Genomic DNA, 27255 nt, shown 5'->3' on the forward strand with positions numbered 1-27255 from the left:
TGCTGAAGAGTCCACCTCCCCCAGTGAGTGCATGAGTCAGTTGAAAAACTCACAGTGGAATTTGGTGGCTCCTCCTCAGCGGAGTCCATTTTGGTTACCTCCGTGGTGTGACCAACCTCTGTAAGGCTAAAATCCCCCAAACTATGATGAATCCTGCCATTGGGATGGTTGGCCTCTGCCGGCGGCAGAGTAAGAGGAACAGTCAGCCAAGTGCCCCCTACCACAGCTCTAAGTATAAAACAGGCATTAAAATTGCTTGACAATCACTGGGCCTTGTCTAGGGAATTGAACAAGGACTTGAGTTTGCAAATGCTCCTTGACGAATGGATCGCCAAGAGCCTGCCCTGGGCCACCTGACCTGCCCGTGGCGTGGCAAATTCAACTAACTTAGGATCCAATTTAATTAGCGATGACCTGCAGCTCTCCATTAAAATGGCACAGTTTGCGTTGCTGAAAAAAATTATTGCACTTTAGGCCCAACTAGATAAAACATCTGTGGAGATCAAAGTGTTTTGTGGATTATCAGAAGGGGGCAGCGGCCTGCTATGGAGGTGTAGGGGCCGAGGACCCAGGTAGGTCTTCACCGGGTGCGAGGGGTGATGGGCATTGCATCCGAGACCACCCTAACTATGGAGGCCACCCACCAGATAAGAGGGAGCAATGAGATTGGTGGAGCCTCAGCAATAAGCAGTATGAGCTACATTCCTTAGGAGTTCTTCACTAACCATGGTACCTACAGCCCTTGTAAAGATGTTAACCAAGGGCCCATAGCCTTAAAGGCTCTAGCAACTGTGTGATGGGCCCTAGCAGGAGAGGCCCTGCAGAGTCCGCGCAGTTCTAGTAATAGAACTAGGACCGAAGCAGACCAGTCGCTGTCAGAGTAAGACAACCAAATCAATCAGGGATTTGTTAAGCACACTATTCATTCATGAGGTTCTCAAGGCGCTGGGGTGAGTGGGGGGGGGGTGGGAGAGGGTAAGCAGCTTCAGTCAGTCAAAGAATCAGGTCTTGAGGGTCTTCCTGAAGATGTGCAGAGAGGGGGCGCATTTGATGTAGACCGGAAGCTTGTTCCTGGTCTTGGCAGCGATGTAGGAGAAGGTTCTTCCACCCGTTCTTGCTCTGCGGAAGCACTGGGTTTTGGCGAGGGCAAGGTCGGCGGATCTGAGGTTTCTCTTGGGCACATGGAAGGATATTTTTTCGTTGAGGTATTGGGCTCCTGTGTTGTGGAGGCATTTGTAGGCGTGGTTGAGTATTTTGAAGGTTACTCTCTTCTCGACGGGGGTTACTCTCTTCTCGATGGGGAGCCAGCGGAGGTCTTGCAGGTGTTGGGAGATGTGTTCTTGTCGAGGGATGTCGAGGATGAGTCTGGCTGCGGTGTTCTGTGTTTTCTAGAGTCTGCGGAGCAGAGAATTGTTGATCCTTGTGTAGAGGGCATTTCTGAAGTCCAGTCTGCTGGTTAAGAGTGCGTGGATGACGGTCTTAATTGATTCAGGAGGAGGGGGGTCCATTTGAAGGTCTTGTGAAGGATGCAGAGGGTTTAGAAGCAGGTGGAGGCAACAGCGTTGACCTGTCCGGTCATGGAGAAGGAGAAGTAGAGTACGATGCCAAGTTTCCAGGTGTGGTCCATGGGTGTGGGTGGGCTGCTAAGGGCAGTGTGCCACCAGGTGTTGCCCCATGCGGTGGGAGAGGATCTGAGGACGAGGACCTCTGTCTTCTCCAAGTTGAGCTTCAGGCAGATGCTGCTCATCCAAGATGCAATGTCCTTCATGCTTCCTAGAAGCTGAGTCTGGTTGTGGCAGGATGCTTGGTGAGGGAGATGAAGAACTGGGTGTCTTCGGCATAGGAGACTATGTATGTTGCAGCACTACAAGAATTACACAGCCTGAGCCATTTCTGCCCACACGCAGGATTGGTTTTCCTGCCTCCCCCCCCCCCCCCCAACCCCCCAACCCCCGCCCCCCACCACCTTTTTTCTCTGCCCCATTTCACGGATCATCCCAACATTTTCCGGACTGCAGCGGAAGTGAGCGTCCAATTTGTTTGGGAAGAAATTGGTGAAGATTCATCAACTGGTGCCAGATATTGGCCAACAAAAACCTCTCTTTCTCTGGTAACTAGGTCCTAATTATCCGCTAGCAGGTAAAAAAAACACACACACACACACGTTTCATTGCTTGCTGTATCTGTTGTCTGTTTGAATCCATAAATATATTTTTAGTACAATGCTTTCTTTTGTTGTTTCCTTATGCTTACTTAATATTCTGGGGAAAACTCAATGTTTTGTCTGTTTAATAAGTTATCCTTGAGATTTAGTGACTTGGACATAGCAAAGGTTTTCAAATGAATACATTTTTGGACCTGCCTCTGTCTTATGTCAACCATTCTTTACTACTAATTTAGATTCATTTTGTCTTGTATGTAACCAGATCATTTAGCATGGTAATGGATTTGGCAAGGCAGATCTTACTCAACTAGATGGCTTTTGAGCTGTTGCAGCACTAATCTTCTAAAGCTAAATACTGTGACTAAATGCTTGAACCTTCATACATGATAATATAGTAGACCTATAGTAATTTACCCTCGGTTATGCACTTCATCCTTCTGATGGATAATATAATCAAAGTTGAGTGTCTGAAGAATATTACTGCCTAAAGAAAATGTAATTAAGCTGTTTCTTGTTGAACTAAACAGAACAAGTGTCATGCTCTTGTTGGTTCTGGAGTTACCATCAGAAAGTCATGAATTATTTCAAATCTGAGGATGACCTCAAACTTTCTTTCATCTATCTATTTAATGGTTCTCTTTTATTTTCAGGCCTATGAAAACTATTCTTTTGAAGAATTGCGCTTTGCATCACCAACACCAAAGAGGTATCACAATTACATTCACTATGAAATCTTAACATCCCAATTAAAAAGATTGTAATCCTTGTAATGTGCAATTGTTCATAACATTAAGATCATAATGGCATCCTTAAGGTTGGAAGCTCTATAAATGATAGTCAGTCAATAGTTTATACTGACGTCTTTACATTTTTAGGCATGTGTAGTCAGTTGGGTGGTGATGAACGGGTGTATGTTATTTTCCCTGATAACCAGGGAGTCTGAATATCGAGGTTTTTCTCTCATGGATGCTACTTTAGGTGAAGAATATCTGAGGTTTTCTAAACCCACATACGTTTTCTTTTTTCCAGACCCAGTGAAAACATGTTAATTCGAGTCAACAATGATGGAACGTATTGCGCAAACTGGACTCCTGGAGCTGTTGGTCTTTACACCATTCATGTTACCATAGATGGAATTGAAATAGGTACGTGATTCATTCGTTATGTAATTGCATACCAATTGTGTAATGATACCGCTATTTCAGAAAAGGTCCAGCAAATCTGTTTTTAAACTCGCAGCATTGTGCTTTTATTGACATAGTTTATTGCCTGTGAAAATGTCTATGCATGTAACTACGCCTACTGCTATAGTATTTGAAATTAATCATTGATTCAAACTAATATAAAATGTCTCCCAGCATCAGTTGAAGTTGTTCTACATAAGGGCACTTGAATAAAGCAGTCATTGACATATCCCTTGGGGCTGATTTATGCATTCGATATATAACCATTTCTTTGGGGACAGTATCTGCCTTTCCTATTAGTTTAAGGCTGCTGCCTCCCATACAAAAGTGATGGCATACAGTTATGTACAAATAAGTAACCATCAAATGTTGAAAGAAACCTTTTTGCTTAGAAATTAATGTCTTGTTCATACCAGAGTACACCTTTTTCATGGCCTTGCTAATCCAGATTGCTATGCTGTGATAGTCAATGCACAGTTTGAGTGAAAGTTATCTTCCATAGTGAGGTGTTGTGAGCTGACACTTTTACAGCTATTAACAGTACAATCCTCAAGTATTGCACCTTTACGATTCAGTTCAGTCTTTAACTAAGTGCAGTGCATTTCAATGAAAATATTTTTACACATCACATTTCAGTAGTAAATTGAATGTTTCCTGTGCCTTCATCTCTAGGGCTTCTCTCACAGTTATAACATTTACAATACTCCACCGTTTCTTTAGTATCTTTCAAATGCACCCTGAAGAAAGGGAGTTCTGGAACTGCGTTAGCACATTTCCATTGTTGTTACAACTATATCTGAAGCGAACTAGGTAAGATTGCATTTTAGAATTAGTGGAATTTTTTTTCTTAGTCTTCATGTTCGAGGCATGTGGGCTGCTGAATTCATATCTGTGCATAGATCGCCGCCTAGTGTTGGGTCATTATGATTGCACATTGTTGTCCTGGAATAGTCTTCGAAGTATCACGAGATAGGTGGCTCCTCCCCTGGACTACAGTGCGCATGGGCATCGACCCCATCCTCAGATTGTTTTTTTCCGCCATTGGGTTCGGATGTCTATTTGTCAACTCAAGTTCGGAATCACTAATAAACTTTCTCTTTGGCCAAAAGGCCTTTAGTTATCATCGGTATTGTCTCGCGATCGGTACTAGTACTTGTTCCTGCTCTGTTCCAAGCCGGACATCAAGAAGAGCCGCGTGGCTTTTCTACACTAAGGCCCGGTCGACGCCAGAGGCCTTATCGACGAACCATCATGGAACAGAGCCCGTTCAAAAGATGCCCCTTTGCAACTCAAAGTATCCTCACATCGACGTCCACCCGGTGTGCAACAAGTGCCTGTCTCCGGATCACAATGATGCCAGCTGTATGGCTTGTTCTCGGTTCCGCTCAAAGAAGACGATTCGCCTTCGACGCGCTGCGCGAAGGAGGCCCAGCAGACGGCACCTGACCCGGTGAACATCTTAGATGCCGAGGAAGATGAGGGAGTCGAGCAGGAAGATCAGGAGAACCTGTCTAATCCAGCTTCGGAGGTCGACTCCAGTTACGACGCAGATGTAGAAATGGCCGATACTGAAGACGTCGTCGACAAGGTAGGAGACCACGATGAGGCCTTCGCGGCCATGGAAGATAGCTCGAGCGAGGAGCTAGGCCCAACCGTTGGTACTGGGGCCGGTACTGGGGCCGTAACTAAAACACTCGATAAGGCTCAGGTAGAGGGATCGCCACATGGCCTTACCCAAGATCGTACACTTGGTTCTACAGCCCCGCCTCAAGGCTCGGCTACGGACATTTCTAACGAGCCATCGGTTGACCGATCGAAATCATCGGTGCCTACACAACCGAAAGCGCTGGACGCTGAATCAAAACCAAAAGTGCGCATCGCTTTGGTCGGTTTGAAGACCACTGAACAATTGGCACCGACTAAGCACAAGAGTGTTATCGACCCGGTGAGGTCGCTGAAGGGTGTCGAATCGAAGACCAGGGCACCAAAGACACTGGTCAAGGACGTCGACCCGAAGAAGTCGGCACCAAAGGCCATCGACACAGACAAAGGAGTCGGAACTCAGAAGGTTCTCGATCCTAAGAGTCGACCCGACAAAGCTTGGAGCAGTACAGGCCTCGAGTACTCACCAGGTGGTGGCTCGAAGGAACCCGTCGAGTCAACACAGCCATCCGCCTCCTTTTCGAAGCAGGTGTCTGACTCGCTGAAACGTATTAAGGAGAAGGCTACTACTGTCGGACCAAAGGCTACCCCGCCCCCGAAGTCGGTCAATAAACCACCAAAACAGTCGGCACCCATCCAGTTGACACTGCTGCCGAAAGTGGTGCCTAAGGCCTTCGCCCCGAGGACGGCCGTCGAAGCAACAAAGAAGGTGTCCGTGGGGCCGAAACCTACAACTGAGGAGGTGGCCACCAAGCATCGACTGTCTCCGCCTGAAGATCAGTCGATGCAAGTCATCGATGCCAAGACGGGTAGACTTTCTATTTTCAAACGAAAGATCACCCCTGAACAGCCTATGGAATCATATAGAATTCCATTAAAGAAAAAGAGGGATTCTACTACGTCACCTCTTCTCTATGAACCTATAACACCACATGGACAAGACACTGCCCCTATCTCTCCCACATACTCAGATGTGGAGGCAGGGGAGGGTGAAAATGAGGAGTCCAGCTATCCTGTAGACACTGATCCTGAAGATCAAGCTGAACCCTGGACAGACGCTGCTGACCCAGGAGATCCACAAACTGCCCCAGACAGTCAGGTTTATGCTGTTAAAACCTCGCCTACTGAAGACACAGCTGCGTTTAATGCACTTATTGAAAGGGCAGCGAAAAATCATGATGTACAGCTCCATGCAGACCCTGTTTTTTGTTTGACACCTTTTCAACCTCAGAAAGAACTGTCAAAACTCTGCCAATGCTAAAGGGTGTCCTAAAACATGCTGGGGACATTTTTCAGGAGACCACAAGGGCAAGGGTGATAAACCCCAGAATTGAGAAGAAATACAAACCGGCACCTGGTGACCCTACGTATATCAAGGGTCAGTTGCCGTTGGACTCTCTGGTTGTTTCCAATGCCTGGAAGAGGGCGAACTCGCAAACAACGGGTGATGCCTTTCCCCCTGACAAGGAATCTAAAGTGCTAGAAGCATCAGGGAAAAAGGTGGCAGCTCAAGCGGCCAATATCTGGCGCATCTCCAACACACAGGCACTCTTAGCCAGATATGACAGGGCTCATTATGATACACTTGAAACCCTGTTACAACACTTGCCAGATGAGTATAAGGAGGCGGCAGAGATACTAATACAAGAAGGCAAACTTATATCAAATGCATCTATCTAGTGTGCGCTGGACGGCGCAGACACCGCGGCCAGAGCAATTAATACAAGTGTGATGTTACGACAACATGCCTGGCTGAGAATCTCCGGATTCAAGCCAGAGATACAAACCACCATACTAAATCAGCCTGTTAAACCCTGATCACTTATTTGGCCCGGAGGTAGACACCACCTTGGAAAAAATCAAAAAGGACACTGAGACTGCAAAGTCTATGGGGGCCCTACAGTCGCAGCAGTTCAGGGGTGGTTCTTTTCGTCGCTCCAACAATAGAGGAACTTCCAGAGGCCAGCTGTCCCAGCAGACACCATACAATAAAGGAGGCACGCAACCCACCTACACCAAACAGAGTAGGGGTGGCTATTGTGGAAACAGCACCAAAGGCAGAGGTCGTGGTAACAGCTCCCGATCCTCCGCCACTAACAAACAGTGACGTCTTGTCACTGCCCCCCGACCATTCCACTCTGGTCGGGGGGAGACTGCAACAGTTCCTGCCGGTCTGGAAATCTATCACCATAGACAGGTGGGTGAGGCAACTTATCCAGTACGGTTATTGTCTGGAGTTAACATCCACTCCACCCAACATACCCCCAAGACACCGTCCTATGTCCACAGAGCATTTGCAAATATTGCAGCAGGAGGTACTCGTCATGCTGCAAAAAGGAGCCATAGAGCTCATGCCTGTGGAAGAAAAAGGTACAGGGGTGTACTCGCTGTACTTCCTGATCCCAAAAAAGAACGGGTCCCTCAGACACATACTGGACCTCAGACCCCTAAACCAGTACATTCTATCAGAACACTTTCACATGCTCACATTACAGCAGGTTCTGCCGTTACTCAGTCAGGGAGATTTCCTCGCAACATTAGATCTGAAGGATGCATATTTCCATATACCGCTACACCCGTCACACAGAAAATACCTCAGGTTCACCATTCAGAACCAGCATTATCAGTTCAAGGTCCTCCCTTTCGGAGTTACTACGGCGCCCAGGGTGTTTACCAAGTGCCTGGCGACGGTGGCTGCACACCTACGGAGACAGAACGTCCACGTCTACCCTTATCTGGACGACTGGCTTATCCTGGCGAAGTCGGCCCAGCAGTGTGCCGACCACATGTCCCACACCATTCACCTTCTTCACGATCTGGGGTTCTCGCTGAATTATCCAAAATCCCACCTTCAGCCCGCCCATGTACGGCAGTATCTGGGCGCGACAATAGATACTCTGGCAGCCAAAGCACAGCCAAATTCAGTGAGAATCAACAGCATGCAATTGCTAATACAACAATTCAAACCACAATGCTCACTTCCAGCACAAGTGTTCATGCAGTTGATAGGCATGATGGCCTCCTGCATCCTCATAGTCCCGCACGCGAGACTACACATGCGTCCGCTGTGAGAAGTTGGCCTGATATATAGTGCTCACTATTCTAGTGATCACTTTGTATCATTCCAAACAACCCTTATTGATGATTGGTTGTAAGTCAACCTTATAGACCAGCTATTCTAGTAGCATGGACAAGAGCAGTCTTTAGGCTAAACTCTAGAGGGCGTGTTAAGCCAGCTGTTATACCATCACATATACCCCTTGAACACCAAGTGAAAGGACACCACACAAGTTGTTATGAAAATAAAAGGATATTTATTTATAACAAGTCTACCCTGATCTCTTTATGAGTCAGGGAGCTAAGCACACAACAAAACTCTTAAGAAAATACTTTAAGTCGCACAATTTACACAAATGCCCGAGGGGCACGAAAAACCGTATACACTAAAAGTGGAATGCGAAATACTAGCAGGTAAGTAACAAGATCCAGAGGCTTTAGGATCGCTAGGACTACACTACTGAACCTTCAGGTTAGGAGCAGGAGGCCTAGGGAGATCGGGTGCAGAGTGTGCACTCTCACGCGGGATGCAGGACAAAGTCTATGGAGGCTAGTATTCACAAAGTTACAATTATCGGACGAATCCGACTCGATAGACTGAAAACGACAAAGGATCTGGACACTTAGATAGTGAACCTACGTTGGAGCACTGAAATGCTCAGGTTACCTAGCCCAGGGGCTGCGGCTGCATAGGGTTCAAAAGACGTCGGGAATCCTCGTTGAAGTCTATGGAGCCTGAAAGAAGTTGTTGCTGGCAGGCGACCAGTGAAGATGTCCGGAGTGATCCAGGCCTGGATCGAAGATGCAGACGACCTGAAAGCAGAGGGGACTCAGTTCTTAATCACTAGCCAGTGATTAGGTGGGCACCAGGATGGCACCGGATGAAGTCACCTCGACCAGGTGAGTAGGCGACGCTGGACTCTGCTGTCCCTCGGACCAGGAGGCGTTGTCGGCGACCAAGCTGGAGGTGCGAGCTGTCCCACGAAGGTGTCTGCTGTCGGCGATGCTGGACCCAGGATTGGGGCAACAAACCTTGGCAAAGTCAAGCCCACGCGGTGGAGACAAGATGGCGTCTGGAGTGGACCAGGAGGGTCCGGGGTGCTCCTCTTTTGGAAGGGAGCAAGGGCCAGTCTAGAGCAACCAGACCAGCGGTGTAATCGTCGTGGTTCGTCATCAGGAGGGCCACTAGCCAGCAGGCAAGTGACCGGATAACGCGGTGAGCAGCAAAGAGCAGAAGGGCCCCACGCAGATCTCGTGGATGCTGGGGGGCTGGACTTCGGTGCTGGAGCTGCTCAGGGTTAGGGCTTCTCAAACCCCAAAGCACTCACTCAAGGATCCCTCGGCGGTCGTGCTGGTTAAGCGTCAAGCAGTTTTGAAGATGGCCAGTCCCTCAGGTCTCGTCACACCCACGAATCTCAGCTGGGCTGATGATGCAGGTAGAGGTCAGAGATGCCAGGGAATCCGGGTCTCGTCGAGCTGGGCAGTCTTGATCCGGAGGATGGACTTACAGTAAACCGCGATGCTTAGATGGTGCCTGCGGGTGCAGGGTGGATACTCCTTAGCCACAAGGGAGAGTCTTCAGAAATAGTCGAGTCCTTTCGTGGAAAGTAGTCAAGATTCAGAATTATCCAATCTGGGAAGGGGGCCTGCTCCTACCTTTATTCAAGAAAAAGGGGCAGGCATGCGACTAGGTCCTGCCCATGGGTGGGACCAGGAGGGGGGTGGTTACACCCCTCTCCCTTGTCCGGACTTTCCCCAGCTCAGGGGCTGGTGTGCCCCTGGAACTGGTTTAAGCCGGCAGATGTAGTGAGCACCGGGGTGCTACTTGCAGTCACCTTCCTCTCAGCCCTGCCTACCTGGGATACACAAAACTCTGTCTGGGATGGTGCTAGCACCGCCCCTGACAGGAAACCCTTTGTCCAAGCTGTCCTCGCTGGAAGGACTCCCAGCAGCAGGAGGTCAGACTTGTGTCTGTGGTGGCAGCATCCATTTTGTGATGCTGAGGCTCGAGTTAACTTTAACCGGGGTTCACAGTTACATACATGTTGTGTCCCTCTAGAAGGGTGGAATGCTAACCCCAGAATTGGCGAGGGGTTAGTATTCCAAATCCTATGACACCTTACTCGACATGTTTTGATAAAGCGATACCAAAGATAGCAAATAACCGCGAGGATTATAATGCACTTAAGAGTATATGGTATGTGTTATCATGGAACAGCTATTAGGACTTGGTTCCGCAAGCTGCAGACGGGCTATGGACAGCACAGCAAAGGAAGATGCACATCAACCTTCTGGAACTGATGGCTATCTTCATGGCGATAAAAGCATTCAAAGTACATCTTTTTCAGTTGTCTCATCTGGCTCAGAGCATGTGGAAGTGGGCCATTCAGAGGAACATCTTCCTCATGGCGGAACACCTCCCGGGCAAGGACAATCAGATGGCGGACCTGCTTAGCAGGTACAGCCACCAAATGCACGAGTGGGAGATACATCCATCAATACTCCAGCCATACTTCCAGCAGTGGGGTCATCCAGAGATAGACCTGTTCGCCACAAAGGAAAACGCCAAATGTCAAAGCTTTGCCGCCAGGTTCCCACACCCACAGTCGCAGGGCAATGCGATATGGATGAACTGGTCAGGCATGTTTGCGTACGCTTTTCCCCCAGCGCCTCTAATACCGCTGGTGGCACACAAGCTGAAGCAACACTCGATGACTCTCATCCTGGTCGCTCCAACGTGGGCACGCCAACCATGGTACACCACATTTCTAGAACTCTCCGTGGTACCGCATCAAAGGCTGCACCTCACACCCATGCTTTTGACGCAGAGCCATGGCGACATTCAGCACCCAGATCCGCAACAGCTCAACCTGACGATCTGGCTCCTGAGGTCTTAGAATTTGGCTACCTCAACTTGCCTCCGGACTGTATGGATATCATAAGGGAGGCAAGGAAGCCCACCACTAGAGCATGTTATGCTGCAAAATGGAAGCGGTTTGTCATTTATTGTGCCGAACACAACATCAACCCGCTAGATGCATCTACTCACAACATAATTTGTTATCTGTTACACCTATACAAATGCAATCTGGCCTATGCTTCCATTCGTATACATTTGTCCGCAATAGCAGCTTATCTCCAGAACAGGCAACATCTCTCCCTTTTCAGAGTGCCTGCCATCAAAGCCTTTCTGGAAGGACTCAAACGAGTTATTCCTCCCAGACACCCACCAGCGCCTGTATGGAACCTAAACGTGGTCCTCACCAGGCTGATGGGTCCACCTTTTGAGCCTCTCCACTCATGCGAGATTCATTTCTTGACGTGGAAAGTGGCTTTTTTAATAGCAATCACATCGCTACAACGAGTTAGTGAACTTCAGGCACTAACTATCCAGGAGCCATTCATACAGATTCACTCCAACAGGGTGGTACTCCGCACTAACCCTAAGTTTCTGCCTAAAGTGGTTTCACAGTTCCATATCAATCAAACTATAGAACTGCCAGTGTTCTTCCAGAATCCTGAGTCAGTGGCAGAGAGAATGCTCCACACACACAGATGTCAAAAGAGCTCGAATGTACTACATAGATAGGACAAAAGATTTTAGGAAAACAAAACAATTGTTTGTTGCCTTTTCGCCACAACACAAAGGCAACCCCATTTCCAAAGCAGGTATAGCCAGGTGGATCGTTGAGTGCATTCAGATTTGCTATCAAAAGGCCAAGCGCACATTAACGGTTCCCCCAAGAGCCCACTCCACACGAAAGTTGGGGGCCTCCATGGCTTTCCTTGGAAATATTCCTTTAGAAGACATATGTAGAGCAGCCACATGGTCTACCACACACACATTTACAAAACACTACTGCGTAGATGTGCACTCCAAACAGCAGGCAGCTGTAGGGCAGGCTGTTGTAAAAACGCTTTTTCAAACTGCTGCAGCTGGCACAGGCGGCCGCCGCTAATGGAGGGACTGCTATATATTCTATGCACAGATATGAATTCAGCAGCTCACATGCCTCGAACCGAATATGCTACTTACCATTATGCATCTGTTCTTGGCATGTAGGGCTGCTGACATTCATATCGCCCGCCCTCCTCCCCGGCGCCTGTAGCGGCTGCAGCACTCGGAATTACTCTTAGCATGGTCATCACTTAGTGTTACACCCCATCTTTGCCACAATGGCTAAAAACAATCTGAGGATGGGGTCGATGCCCATGCGCACTGTAGTCCAGGGGAGGAGCCACTTATCTCGTGATACTTCGAAGACTCTTCCAGAACAACAATGTGCAATCATCCGGACCCAACACTAGGCGACGATCTATGCACATATATGAATGTCAGCAGCCCTACATGCCAAGAACAGATGCATTCTGGTAAGTAGCATATTTGAAATGCTGCTTATTCACCATCTCTGGTTCAGGTGGGAACCCATTTCTATTTTCCACTTTCCTTTTGCATATGTTGCAGGTGGGTAAAAGCGGGAAGAAGTTTTACTTGAGCACTTAAAATGGCAACTCCTTGCTAACAAACACTGAACCACTCATTCTCCTCCGATGAGGGTTCAACACCATTCTGACTTTACTGTGGTTTCTTATTCTGTCTTATTTGTACCCACAATTTCTTTTGCAATTACTTCATAATGAGGAGGGCTGTCTACGTTTTCTCTATTTTATAACCTAGTTACAGTTGCTCCGTGGCTTAAAGGACATATGCTAAGGTGCTTGTAGGGTACTTGATAATGCTGTAATGTGCTTGGACTTCATATGTTACTTGAATGAAAGAGTTTATTTAACAAACTAGCAGCCCGTCCCGACGTTGTCCGGGTACGAAAAAGAATGTCTTAAATAGTTAGAATAGGCAAGGCAAAGTTTTTTTAAAAGTTCATAGCATAGTACATTTATTGTTTCATGCGACTTGCCTGTGCGGCTGCTCAGAACCCCTCTTTCTGTTGCGCGGAAGGTAAGCATGTGCTTTGCGGTTTGGTGTCCTTTCCGCAGAATGAGAACATGTGTGTCCTCTCCTGCCGGCGCCCCTGATCAGTCCTGGCATTCACACTGAGGGCGAGTGCCTTAGTTGGTTCACGCACTCCCCAAAGACTTGCTTGGTGCACTTACACGCCCAACATAGCGTCACTGCCAAACGCCACAACTCCAAGGACGCTATTCCCCCTCTCCGCAATGCTTCCGGCATCTCTGAAGGCACACGCCCACAACAATGCTAAACGACACGCCCACTTCAAGACGTGTCAGAACGCTATTCTCACACAGAACGCTTTTCACAAGCATTGCTTTACAGCAGAACGCCCACAACGGACTACTTTGTCCCAAAACGGTCTTTCTCACTTGTAATGTATATATTGGGCTGGTGTATAGCCTATGTCCATCTGCTTATACTCACCTTTCCAATGCTGTATTGGGTGTTCTGAATGGCGCTGTAGTTCCATAGCTTACCCGCCTCAAAGGTTTGGGTTCTCTCTTTATAATATTAGTATGGATATATTGCACCAGCTGGATAAAAAAAGATATTTTAACACATGAATTCTGCACACCCACTTTTCAAAAGTCTGAATTATCATTTCAATGTCTTTTCACTGTCTAGAGCTGTGGTGCTGTCTCTGAACACTTTTTCTTGCATTAAAAAATCACCATCTAAATGATGTTGCTCAATAGAATATCAGTAGTTATGTACAAACAGACTAGGCCCTGAATAATAACCTAATTAACGTGCTACCTGAAGACAAGGTAATGTAGTGAATGTACTGCGCCAATTTCTAAATAAGTTTGCTAAGACCTGTCAAAGATAGTAGATTCCTCACGAGTGAAGGAAATTTAGGAAGGTAATGTTAATTATGTGGCCCATGCTGACTCAGTACAGCACCACAAGTGACAGAGCGGTGCAACATATAAGAGCTACTATAAGTTCTCATGTGTTAGTCCCCTAAGTTGTTGATCCAGAGCTCTGCTCCCTCTTTCTTTGGTTTTTCTGATGACTCAAAAACTTTTGGTACTGTGCTGGGAAACCGTGTCCCCACCAAAAACAATAGGATCTGAGGCTATAGGAAGCAGATGCCAGTCACGGTCGTGCTCCAAATCAAGTGCGCTTCATGCTTCCCAAAGTAATATGGGACAAAGATTCAAAACTCTACATCACTGAGCACACGAAGAGGTTGTGAGCCCGGTCGCATGGTTATTCCAGCAAAAAAATCACTTATAGTTTGAAATGTTCCAGTCAGTATGAATCAATGTCTTGGCATAAACTCAAGAAGGCCAAGTAGGATTTGACCCTATCCTGCCACTCAGTACATCCAGAAGGTGCAAGAGCGTCATGTTACAGATTGCACACCCTGATGTTGTCCAAATTTGCACTAACTCCACAGTTGGTCCTGGCACGCTTCGAGTTTCCCAGGCCTTCATCACCCTTGCAGCAAAGAGCAACCTTAAAACAAGTCATGCTGCAAACGTTTGTGTGATTCTGGCACCCTCTGGTAAGCCTTAATTTCCCACGGAGCTGCAGCTGTTTCCAATCAGACTTCCACCGATGGGTTCGCCCCCAATTCGGTCTTCCCCGTGGGACTCACTTCCAGGCCTGCACTGACCCTGACACTGACTTCGACCCTGGTCCTAGAGCCAGGCCAATTCTTTCCACACTGACACCAGTTCCAAAGGTGGCCACTAATGAGCAGATTCCAATGTTAATCTCCAACTCACAAAGACGCCAGTGCGATCCAGGCCTGTATTGCACTTTGGAATTACAAAAGAGCAACCTGTGGTTATACAATCAGATTCCTATCCAGTACCCCTGCTTTGACACCGTTACCAGGCTATTACTGCTTCCGATTTAGACCCAGTGCAAGAGGAACCAAATTTCCTTCTATACACTGATGATGATGCTGCAAAGGGGATATGCTCCTCTCACCTCATTATGCTGTTGGTTCACTGTACAGACTTGCTTAATGTCTGTGGCCCAGATACATCTCATGAAACTTAAATATCTAATTTGCAGTGGTGGTTCGGAGGCTGTTCAATCACTAGAATATCAGTTGCCCACTGAAGAGATGAAAATAAACGTATTGACTGGGAGACTTCAATTGGCCCAGATTCATCTGAGCCGTTTTTACCATTTAATGAAGTCCTTACTGATACCTTCTGGGTACATGGTCCAAGCAATGCACATGTCTGCCAATCATCCAGACTGACTAAGTGACCTAGACCAAGCCCTGATGTCTTCGAATTCCTAACTAAGCTAACTCCACTGAAACCCTGATTGTTCATGTCTCAAATAGATTAAATAACCATCTGAAAGAGACCCGTTAGTGATAGATACCTTACCTTAGAATATCCCCAGGCGTCAGACTGGATCTGGAAAGTTTTTTGTCAGCAGTACCCCTGCGTGTCGGTAGGTGATGTCGTGCGACTCCGCGTCCGTCGCTGGCGTTGTAAGTGCTGAGATGATGTCATAGAGACTACTTAGGCACCACCCATGCGTGCTGATGTCAGTTTTTTCTTTTTTCGTGCCAGCAAGCGCAGATCCGGTTAGAGCACGCACCCTAGTCAATTTTTTACTAACTTTTTTAAGACGTTTGTCTCTACTTCTTTGAGTCTTGACTCCTGGTAGCGAGTAGGGAGGCCTCGGTTTAAATCCTGCGGGGCCTGCCGCTGTACGATGTCGGTGGCCGACCCCCACAGCGTTTGTCTCTACTGTCTCTACTGTCTGGAGTGCGACCATGACTCCCAGTCATGTTCCGACTGTCTGGCCATGGCTCTGGAGGTTTTGCGGGGGCGGTCCCGAAAGCTGCTGGAGGTCTGGCAGTCGTCTCTGCGCCACTGGAGGTCCTGGGGTCGCTCAAGGGACCAACTGCTGAGCCATCATCATCGCTCCTCGAGGTCGAAGTCTTCACCCTCGTAATCGGGTAAGAGACGTCACAAGAAAAAGTTGATGAAGAGTTTACACTCTCCGATGTCCCACCGTCGGTCTCCGGACGATCGGGCCAGGGGTTCTTCCCCCATTGCTCCGCTGGAGCCTGAGATACCCACTCACCTGAGCCTGGAACTGCTGCTGAACTCTGGTTTGCTGTCCTAGGATATACTCTGCATCGACATTGACCTGTGCTGCCTAACGGAGCTGACGCTCAAACAACATCGCTTCGTGGCGCTGCCTCCCCTAGACTCGCTGGTGTGAGCGTGAGCTGCATCCTGCACGCTCTGCCTGTCGCTCCCAGCTGGAGTCAGAGGGGTTGAGGCCAGGGTGCGCACTGAGAACGCACCTAGCCTGGGGGACTGCGAGGACCAGAATTCCTAGCTGGGATCGCTGGTTCCTCTTCACCCAGGCGAACCGCCCACGGACACGCCCCCAACGAGCTGCATAAACTTTCGTGACACCCGCTTCGCGGGCGCCACTCACCTGAGCCTGGAACTGCTGCTGAACTCTGGTTTGCTGTCCTAGGATATACTCTGCATCGACATTGACCTGTGCTGCCTAACGGAGCTGACGCTCAAACAACATCGCTTCGTGGCGCTGCCTCCCCTAGACTCGCTGGTGTGAGCGTGAGCTGCATCCTGCACGCTCTGCCTGTCGCTCCCAGCTGGAGTCAGAGGGGTTGAGGCCAGGGTGCGCACTGAGAACGCACCTAGCCTGGGGGACTGCGAGGACCAGAATTCCTAGCTGGGATCGCTGGTTCCTCTTCCCCCAGGCGAACCGCCCACGGACACGCCCCCAACGAGCTGCATAAACTTTCGTGACACCCGCTTCGCGGGCGCCACTCACCTGAGCCTGGAACTGCTGCTGAACTCTGGTTTGCTGTCCTAGGATATACTCTGCATCGACATTGACCTGTGCTGCCTAACGGAGCTGACGCTCAAACAACATCGCTTCGTGGCGCTGCCTCCCCTAGACTCGCTGGTGTGAGCGTGAGCTGCATCCTGCACGCTCTGCCTGTCGCTCCGAGCTGGAGTCAGAGGGGTTGAGGCCAGGGTGCGCACTGAGAACGCACCTAGCCTGGGGGACTGCGAGGACCAGAATTCCTAGCTGGGATCGCTGGTTCCTCTTCCCCCAGGCGAACCGCCCACGGACACACCCCCAACGAAACGTATAAATAACATACCGCTACCCGCGACGCGGGACGCGCGCGGGACCAAGCGCGGGGATAAGCCCGGGCAAAAGGGCGGGCCGTCTGAGGCCGTCCGAGGTCGTACTAGGTCGGGACGGGCCACCCCACTAACCATCTGCTCCTGGTAAGTCACATCCACATCTGACCTGTTCCCTTACTGGTGTTATTTCTTGCATTAAAACGACGAGGGATCCGAAGTAATCAAATACCAACAGAAATTGTGGTAAAATCAAGAAATGGGTTTTAAAAAATTACGAACCAGGACTATCTTTATGAAACGTATGGGCACGGAGGACGCCATTCGTAAATCATCTGATAAATCAATAAAACTAGGTCGCATTACACGGACCCCGGCCATTACTGAATATTTCGCTACTTTCACACCTAATGACGAAACTGACAAAAACTTACCACTGGTACAAGAAGTACCCAATTCACTACTGCAAACAGGACTAGAAGAATGTGTGCTAACCAAACTTGGGTCAAATCAACATTTAAACTTAAGTGTCATTGTATCTGACAAAACGCAAAAGTCTTTTAATAACCCTAGAGATTTACAAATCCAGGGTCACGAGGAAAACCAGTTAACATCTTCAACACCAAAAAAAGGCTCAGGAAATACCTGTCACCTGGAAGAATGCTGTGCAAATAACTCTAAGATAACGCAAAACCAATATGAGTCAAAAATGATAAATAGTCCCCCTTTACAAACAAATCAAATGCAACCTCAGACACTTGAATCATCGGTAGACCCTTTTCTCATAAAAACCAACTATTCAGCCAATATAGTTACACCTATGTCAAAAGCCTTGTTTTCCTTACATGAAATACTCGAGTCAGTCCTTTCCTTTTTAGGGAATATATTAGAGAACTCAGACCAAACATTGGATGTTCAGATCGGAATCCTTAAGCATCTAGTTGAGGAAAAAAAGAAAAGGAAAGAACTCCCCGAACTGGAAAAAAACCAATTGAAGTCCAATGATAATGATCAAAGGAATTACACAAGCCACAAAAACAGCGAAAAAGATCTAGAAAAAAATGATTGTGGTACACAAACATCAGTAATTCCAAAACAAAAAAAAGAGAAGTTAATACGACAACACGAAACACCAATATTCTCTCTGAAAAGACTTTTCAAAGAAAAATCTGTAAACGATAAACAATACCCAATTTTCACAAAGGTAAAGAAATCGGATATATCAAAGGATAAAGATTTGGATGAAATTATCCAAAAAGTTACTTTCAATGATACATCTGAAAGCAAAAAAGGAGGAAAAACTAATAAATCTATAAATACTGACCAAGTAGAAGGAAAAAGAAAGAGGAAGAAACCAATAAGACGTATACATAGGAAAAATAATCGCAAGCTGAAATTCCAAAAGTCTACAACTGCCAATAAAAAACAAGAAGTAACAGAAATTGAACCAATTAAGCCCGGGGCTACTGGCAACATGGAAATTAGCTCTAAAAAAAGAGATGAGAAATTGAAACCACTAGATCCGGCTGCAAAGGTTTTTGTCTCGTATAATGTCCCTGAAGAACTACAACTCCAAAATACGATTAATAGTATAAATAAAGGAAATAACCAACATGGAGTAGGAACATCGAACTCCAGAATACTTCAACTTGAAGAACTTTTTCCAACGGACTTAGCACCACTAAACAGAAGAAGAATTATTAATCTCCTTCACCACATCAAACCTTTGGAATCCCTGAATAGCAACGAGATTGACCTAGTAATCTTTCCACAAAAAGATAACAATAAAATAGCTACAGTAACCTTCTGGTCAAACGTCATACCTGGAATTATAATCAGTGAAAAAGAAACACTACACAAACACGGATATGACGTCTATTTAAGAAGAGATTTAAAAGAAAATAGATTTCCCCCTAGATACGACGAACAAATATGGAAAATCTCTAACTCGCAATATGAAAAACCTTTGGGAGAAACTGACGTGCCCAAAGCAAAGTATACAGGAATTAAGTATTCAGGGAAAGACACTTTGAAGGTAAAACTGGAAAATGGTGAAAGGCTAGTCTGGCAACAAGACCCAAAGGGAAAGGAGTACAGAGAAAGTGTCACATCTTGGTCATGGGTATCTGAGACCTTGAACAGTAATAAATTTACACCATGCTCGGGACAACCTGTTTAGCGATGGTCTCAAAATAATATCATGGAATATAGCGGGGAAAACTAAGATCAAACTAACGGAAGTATTAAACAACCACCCGGACCTTTTAATGCTACAGGAAACCTGGGCTACACAAACATTTTCGCAAAATAACTACTACGTATATGACATCCCCGCCACAGCATCCACTCGAGGACACGCAAAGGGTGGTCTGGCCATATTATTGAAGGAGGATTACATGTGGGCTCAGGAAATTATCCAGACCAAATCACAAAACCTGCAATGCTTAAAAATTCTTCTAAAAACACATGATGTAGGAACAAAACAATCATTTTTGCTGTTCAATGTCTATGCCCCTCCGGGCAAGAATTACGATAAGACCTTTCTAGTAATTATGGAAACCATCATACAAATTGTCGAAGATCAATCATGTATTCCATATATAATAGCAGGTGACCTAAACGGCAAAATTTCAAATTCAGAAATTGGCAAATGGATGCAACTTTATGATGACGAATTTGCCGAGTCCTCAGCCCCGCAATTCCCCAAGGGTGCAAAATGCGACAAAAGAGGGAAATTACTATTATCGACACTCCCCTCACTACGAGGTGTAATTCTGAATGGAAACATAGAAGGAGACATACCGGCATCGAATACCAGACAGGGTAAAGGAAGCTCATCCATTATAGACTATATTATCTGTAACATGAACCTAATGGAGACTGTTACCCACCTAAAAATACAGCCAAGCCAAGAGAGCGATCATGCTCTGTTAATCTTAAAAACTGAATGGAGGATTCAAACAGCTACCAGTAGACAGCTAATATTTCATAAAAGCTCTGTTGTGGTAAATAGTGCCCAAAGAAAAATTTTCTGGAGCTCGAAAGTATTGGACAGAATAACGACATTGGTTGAACAGAAAGATCTCTTATTGGAAACCATCTCGGAAGATCCAATCGAAAATTTCGAGTACATCATCAATAAGCTTAAAAATCTACTATTGGACAAATTGCAATGTGCCCCTAAAGGTGTGAATTATGAGAACAAGAGCTGCAACAAAAAAAACACACAAAATAACCAAACATCTATAACTAAGAAAGAATTGAACAGATTGGTACGCGCACAATATCTGAATTATTCTTTGTCAACTAAGAAAGAAATAAATCGATTAAAAAACAAACTCAGAAGAGAAAAACAAAAAATAAAAAAAGAAAATCAAGACCGTAATTGGGTGGACATTCAAGAAGCTGCAAAAGATATGAATTCCCGAAAATACTGGTCCCTTGTAGCTAAACTAACTGGCACGAAAAAAAAGCTACAAGCGATACCTGTTACACCAAAGGACTGGGAAACTTATCTAACAGACTTATATAAAGCAAACCCAATTAACTTTGAGGGGAAAAGCACAGTAAAAGACAATGTAGACGCTGATTCACAAATATATAGAGTTACAGCTATCTCAGTTGAATGGAACATAAGAAAAGCAAGGAAAACAGGAGCTTCTGGTCCTGACCAGATCCCAATAAAGATCTACCAGGCAAATCCAACGGAATGGAGTAAGTTGCTAACAAACTTATTCAACTTCATTTTTAAAACCGGACAAATGCCTATATCCTGGCAGGGAAGCACCATCATCCCAATACATAAAAAGGGAAGTAAGACAGTCGCAGGAAACTATCGGCAAATCGCCTTAATGGATGCCGCTGGAAAAATATTCGCAGCAGAGGTTTTACAAAGATTAAAAGATTGGGCTTTTTCACTGAACAAAATTCCAATGTTTCAGGCTGGCTTTAGGCCAAAACATTCAGTTACGGATAACATTGCTATAATACAAACGATAATAGACAAATACGTAACTGGCAAATCTCAGGCGGTATACGCAGTGTTCGTAGATTATTCGACAGCGTTTGATCGAGTTGATCGCCCTACTCTCTGGCACAAACTCAAGGAACTTGGCATTCCAGATTTACTACTTCAAACTATAGTGAACCTTCACACCGATACTTGGTGCCAGGTCCAAATGGGAGGCGAAAAGGGATTAACAGAAAGGATAAAAACATCTAACGGCCTAAAGCAAGGGTGTCTCCTGGCCCCACTACTATTTTCCTTATATCTCAGCGATTTACCTAAGCAATTACAACAAGGCTCAAATCTGTCCCCTAAAATTGCTAAACAAAACATACAAGTGCTACTCTACGCCGATGACATCGTGATGCTTGATCTTACACCTTATGGTCTGCAACAATCTCTGGACATTCTTCATGATTATTCAAAATCTAACTTTTTAATCCCCAATTTAAAAAAAACAAAAATTGTGGTATTTTCAAGGAAGAAATCTACTGTTAAATATGGATGGAGTTTAGGTGGAGAGAAAATAGAAACAGTAAGCGAATATCCCTACTTGGGCAGGATCCTTTCAAAAAATATCACGAATGGAAGACATATAGAAAACCTAATGAGGAAGTCAGAGGTGCATACTGAGGCCCTTTCAAGGCTATATCAGACAACTGGGAATCGGCATTTCTCCTCCTTAATAAAAATATATAAAGCAAAAATTCCTCCCGTTTTGTCATACGCAACAGAGTACATTCCAATGACACAATGGACCTATATGGATCGTAAGGAGGGGAAAATTCTAAAAAGGATAATGAAAGTATCTGATTCTACACCAGTTCAAGCGTTACGCATAGAATTTATGATCACGAGCTCCTATGCCACAGCGGTAGCAAATGTAATCAGGTGGAGCTACAATCTTCTCCATGCAAAGGAGGGCACATTAAGATATCTGCTGAGACAAGCAATTTTCGAGGGTGCATTTAAAAAAAATCAGACGTTTTTAAAAAACATGACGAATATCCTTCAAATGGCAGAGATCAGCCCGGACATGTTAAAAGGCTGGTCAAACGCCCAAATGAAACTTTTTTTAAAATGGTTCACTCCGAAGCTAAGCTACGAATTAGATCACCAACACTGTAAAAAATTGCCAACATACAAATCTTTCGTAGATTCATTGGAATATAAACAAAAACAACCATATATTGGGTTTTCATTGACTCATGGTGCTAGGAGGACAATCACCTTGTTAAGACTGGGCACCTTACCCATACTAACGTATACAGTAAAATGGCAGCCAGAGGGATCTTCGATCTGCCCCCTGTGTGAAGGGGGAGTCCAAACCCTAAAGCACCTGTTGTACGTGTGTCCTAATTTGAAGGTAACCATTGCACGAAAAAGATTTCTCGCCCCGATCTATCGATTCTGTGGAATCACTCGAGTGAATGAACTAATAGATATATGCAAACAGCCTCCAAATGAATTTGTCTGCTATAATTTTTATAAATTTCTTAAATCTTTTTTACCATTGTATTGATTAAAATGTGTAACAATTTTTAAAATTTTTTCGTAAAATGTAAATTTGTGGTCCTCTGTAGAGTACCTATACAAATAAAAACTTTTTGACTTTTGACTTTTAAGATACCCGCGGCCTACCCACCTTATCCGGGTCCGTCTGCGACTCCAGCCCAGGTGCAAGAATTTTTTGCTGCCAATGTTCCGCCTTTTCAAGCCTAGGGCTCCCACCAGCGCGCCTTCGGGCCCCACGGTCCCAGTTGACGGCTCTTGCTTGCCACCGGTGCCGCAAGGTCCTCTGCCGGCGGCTCCGGCTCCGTTCCCGGCACCCCAATGGGTCTAGTTCGTCCCACCTCCACCCTTGCCCGGGTTTCCGGACACTTTTGCTCCCGCTTGTGATCCTAATTGTGACATGGAGCCAGATTGGCGCCAACCGGCGCCGTTCCCGGCACCATTAGAGCATATGTATTCCCCTGTGCCTCCCCCACCGCAGCAGCCTGTGCCTCTGCCCGTGGAGGAGGGGGATTACTGGGAGGGGTCAGAGGACCCTCTTGTACGGCAGTGCGAGTCAGAACAAGAGTAGGCGGAGGAATCGGAGAATGCAGGTGGCCTTGACCTCTCCTCTGAGCCCGGCTTTGTGTCTCCTCCAGCAGTCATGCAGGAAGGTGCCACATATACTGTGGTGCTCCGTAGAGCAGCTGAGGCCCTTGATCTGCCTACTGGCACTCTTAAGACAAACCTCCTTACTGAAGTAATTCAGCCGGCGGCAAGTTGTATGGAATCTCTGCTTCTGTCCAATGAGGCCTTGATGGATGTTTTGATGGGCACCTGGTCTAGACCAGCCACAGGGGCTCCTGTCGATAAGAACGTGGCCAGGCATCATCGCCCGGCAACCGGTGACCCTGCCTTTTTAACGAATCATCAGACTCCGGAGAGCCTGGTAATTCAGGTCTCCACTTCCCAAAGTGCATTCTCTACCGCCCGCCGGATTAGGAATCAAAGAAACTGGAGCAGTTTGGCAAAACGTTATTTTCCTCTGCCAACTTGGGGCTGCGGTCAGTCAACACTGCATGTCTCTTGGGCCGCTATTCTCACGCAGTGTGGGACGCGGTGGTACAGACACTACCTAAGTGCCCGGAGGAGGTTTGGGCTGTACTTTCCCAAGTTGTTGCGGAGGGGAAGGACACCGCAAAGTTCCCCATCCGGTGTGGGCTGGGCATGGCCGACTCTTTGGGTAGGGTGATCTCCACAACGGTGGCCCTGCATCGCCATGCTTGGCTGCAGGCCAAGGGGTTTTCAGGGGATGTCCAGAGTTCCCTCGTGGACATGCCTTTTGATGGTACTTGACTGTTCGGCGATAAGGCAGACAGTGCGCCTTAGCGTTTCATGAACTCTCTGGCTACGGCCAAGTCCTTGGGTCTCTCCACCACACGCCCGGCCACGTCTACCTTCCGTTCCTTTCGTGGCCACGGAAGGGGCGCCCCTACACGTTCGTTCAGCCAGAAGCCTGCGCAGAACCAACCACTGCACAGCAGCGGTCATGAAGGGCCGCTGTAGTGGCACAGGGGGCCAGCGTGCGGGTCAGTCCAGCTCCGCTCCCGCAGCATCCTCCTCAAAGCCTCTTTAGTCTGAGCTTTGGGGTGCACCCCACTCCCGTGGGAGACAGGATTCAACATCACCTCCCCCACTGGCGTTCTGTCACTTCGGACAGGTGGGTGCTGCAAATCGTCCCCAGCCATGTCACCTCAGTTCCACCGCATGTCGGGGATCACTTTGCGCTTCTCCAACAGGAAGTCACGGCCCTCTTGGCCAATGGGGCCATCAAGCACGTTCCTGGGCCAGAAGTAGGTGTGGTTGTTAGTCCCACTACTTTCTGGTCCCCAAGAAGGACAAATTGGGCCTGCGCCCCATCTTGGACCTCATGAACGTCAATCGCTTCCTCCGGAAGAAGAAGTTCATGATGTTAACTCTGGCTCAGGTCTTGGCTACCCTGGAGACTGGATGGTAGCGTTGGACTTGCAGGACGCATATTTTCACATCCCCGTCCTGCTGGCCCACCGGCGTTACCTATGGTTCATGGTAGGCCAGGAGCATTTTCAGTTTGCCGTGCTCCCCTTCGGCCTTACCAGCACCCCTCAGGTGTTCACGAAAGTGATGGCAGTGGTTGCAGCTCATCTGCGCAGGTCAGGGGTGTCAGTCTTCCCCTACCTCGACGATTGGTTGTTGAAGGCGGGCTCGCACCAGGCTGTCATTCCTAACCTTCTGTCTATGGCTGACCTCCTGCATTTGCTGGGGTTCTCCATCAACATGTCGCACCTGAGTCCCACTCAGAGGCTCCCCTGCATCGGAGCGGTTCTGGATTCAATGCGGTTTCGGGTTTATCCTCCCGAGCAGTGAGTCCGGGATTTTCAGGCTATGATTCCGATCTTTCAGCCTTTATCCTGGGTTTCAGTCAGGATGACCCTCCGACTCCTGGGCCTGATGGCCTCCTGCATCCTGCCAGTGCAACATGCCAGATGGCATATGCAGGCTCTGCATTGGGACCTGAAGTTCCAGTTGGCACAGCATCAGGGCAACCTGTCCGATCATGTCCAGATCTCGGAGGGGACTGCACGACAATTACAGTGGTGGCTCACGAATCGCGATTGGGTCAATGGCAGATCCCTCTCCCTTTCCCTTCCCCAACCGGAGCTCAGAGTGGTGACGGATGCGTCCCTCCTGGGATGGGGCGGCCATTTGGGAGAGGCGCAGATGAGAGGCCTCTGGTCTCCGGCAGAGTCCCGGCTCAATATCAACCTTTTGGAGCTTCGGGGTATCCGGCTTGCACTGAAGGCATTCCTTCCCTCTGTCCGGGGAAGTGTAGTGCAGGTGTTCATGGATAACACTACCGCCATGTGGTATTGCAACAAACAGGGCGGGGTGGGGTCCTGTCCCTATGTCAGGAGGCTCTGTACCTCTGGACATGACTGGGACATCAAAGCATTACCTTGGTGGTTCAACACCTGACAGGTTCTCTGAACGCCAGGGCGGATGAACTCAGCCGCCGGTGTTTGATGGATCACGAATGGCATCTGACCTCTGACGTGGCGCAAGATCTCTCTCTGCAATGGGGAACGCCTTGGTTAGGTCTATTCGCCACTGAAGAGAACGCACAATGTTATCAGTTCTGCGCACTGGAGTTTACTAGGCCGCACTCGTTCGGCAACGCTTTTCGTCACGAGTGGAGCTGCGGTCTGTTGTTCGACTTTAGGCCTATACCACTTCTGCCTAGAGTGCTGAAGAAGATTCGGCGCAACAGAGCTCAAGTCATCCTTGTGGCTCCAGATGGGGCACAAGGCTACTAGTATCCCGAGCTACTCAACATGGCGATCGATCCCCCGATCCGACTGCCTCTTCGGGAGGATCTTCTGTCGCAGCAGCAGGGGACGGTCCTCCACCTCCATGCGTGGAGGTTGAGCGGCGACAGTTGACAGCTTTCGATCTTCCTCCTGAAGTCTGTGATGTCATTCTGGCAGCCAGGAGTCCCTCCACTAAGATGGTATACACCTGCAGGTGGAACAAATTTGTGGCATGGTGCACATTGAAGGCTGTGGTTACCCTTTCTGCCCCTCTTTCTGAGGTCCTTCTGTTCCTTCTATCTTTGGCCCAGCTGGGCTCTGCTCTGGGCACTATCAAAGGTTATCTTTAGGCCATCTCTGCCTTTCTAAGGCTTCCTGATCAGCCTTCTCTTTTTAAGTCCCCGGTTGTTAACCGTTTCCTCAAAGGCATTACACACACACATTTCCTCCTGTGCCTTTCATAATGCCTAAATGGGACTTGAAACTTGTCTTGACCTATCTGATGTGTGCTCCCTTTGAGCCCCTTCATAATTGTCCTTTACGTCTTCTCACTCTAAAGATGGCTTTCTTGGTAGCTATCACCTCTGCCAGAAGAGTGAGTGAGCTCCTGCTAATTTCTTCTAAACCTCCCTTCATTTCTGTTCATCTTGACAAGGTGGTTTTAAGGACCTATCCTTCTTTCTTGCCAAAAGTTGCTAAGCCCTTCCACATCAGGCAGACCATCACTCTGCCCACCTTCTTTCTGCCCCCGCATCCTTCGAAAGAGGAAGAGAGGCTCCACTGTCTGGACCCAAAACGTGTGCTCTCGTTCTATCTGAAGTACACACAACAGTTCCGGGTGGATGACCAGCTTTTTGTTGGCTAAGTGGACGCCAGAAAGGGTCAGGCGTGCACAAACGAACCATCTCTCGTTGGGTTGTTCTGTGCATCAAAGCATGTTACTCGTTGGCCAAGAAGGAGCCTCCTGTAGGACTATGTGCCCATTCTACCAGGGCAACGGCAGCCACTACTGCCTTGGGACGCGGCGTTCCCTTGCAGGACATTTGTCGGGCAGCTACGTGGACCTCGATGCACACGTTTACCAAGCATTATTGCCTTGACAGTCAAGTCCGGAGAGACGGCTTCTTTGGCCATTCTGTTCTCCGTGACTTTCTGGTGTAATCTTGTTTGCAGACCCACCACCAGGGTTGGTATTGCTGGGGTATCTATTCTAAGGTAAGGAATCTATCACTAACGTATCTCTTTCAGATGCGCAAGTTACTA

At 47.5% G+C, this 27255-nt stretch overlaps 1 protein-coding gene across 12 annotated transcripts in view; it reads left to right on the forward strand.

Moving 5' to 3' along the window:
• Positions 1-27255, forward strand: part of MYCBP2 (MYC binding protein 2) — a 2065574-nt gene that overhangs the window by 1066062 nt on the left and 972257 nt on the right. For all 12 annotated transcript variants that reach the window (XM_086934832.1, XM_086934837.1, XM_086934835.1 and 9 more), the window contains 2 exons: positions 2815-2870; positions 3194-3309. In XM_086934832.1, the coding sequence (XP_086790958.1) occupies positions 2815-2870; positions 3194-3309 (172 nt within the window). The remainder of the gene's footprint in view (positions 1-2814; positions 2871-3193; positions 3310-27255) is intronic.

This window comes from Lissotriton vulgaris, chromosome 8 (assembly GCF_964263255.1).
Source record: "Lissotriton vulgaris chromosome 8, aLisVul1.2, whole genome shotgun sequence".
Lineage (NCBI taxonomy): Eukaryota > Metazoa > Chordata > Amphibia > Caudata > Salamandridae > Lissotriton > Lissotriton vulgaris.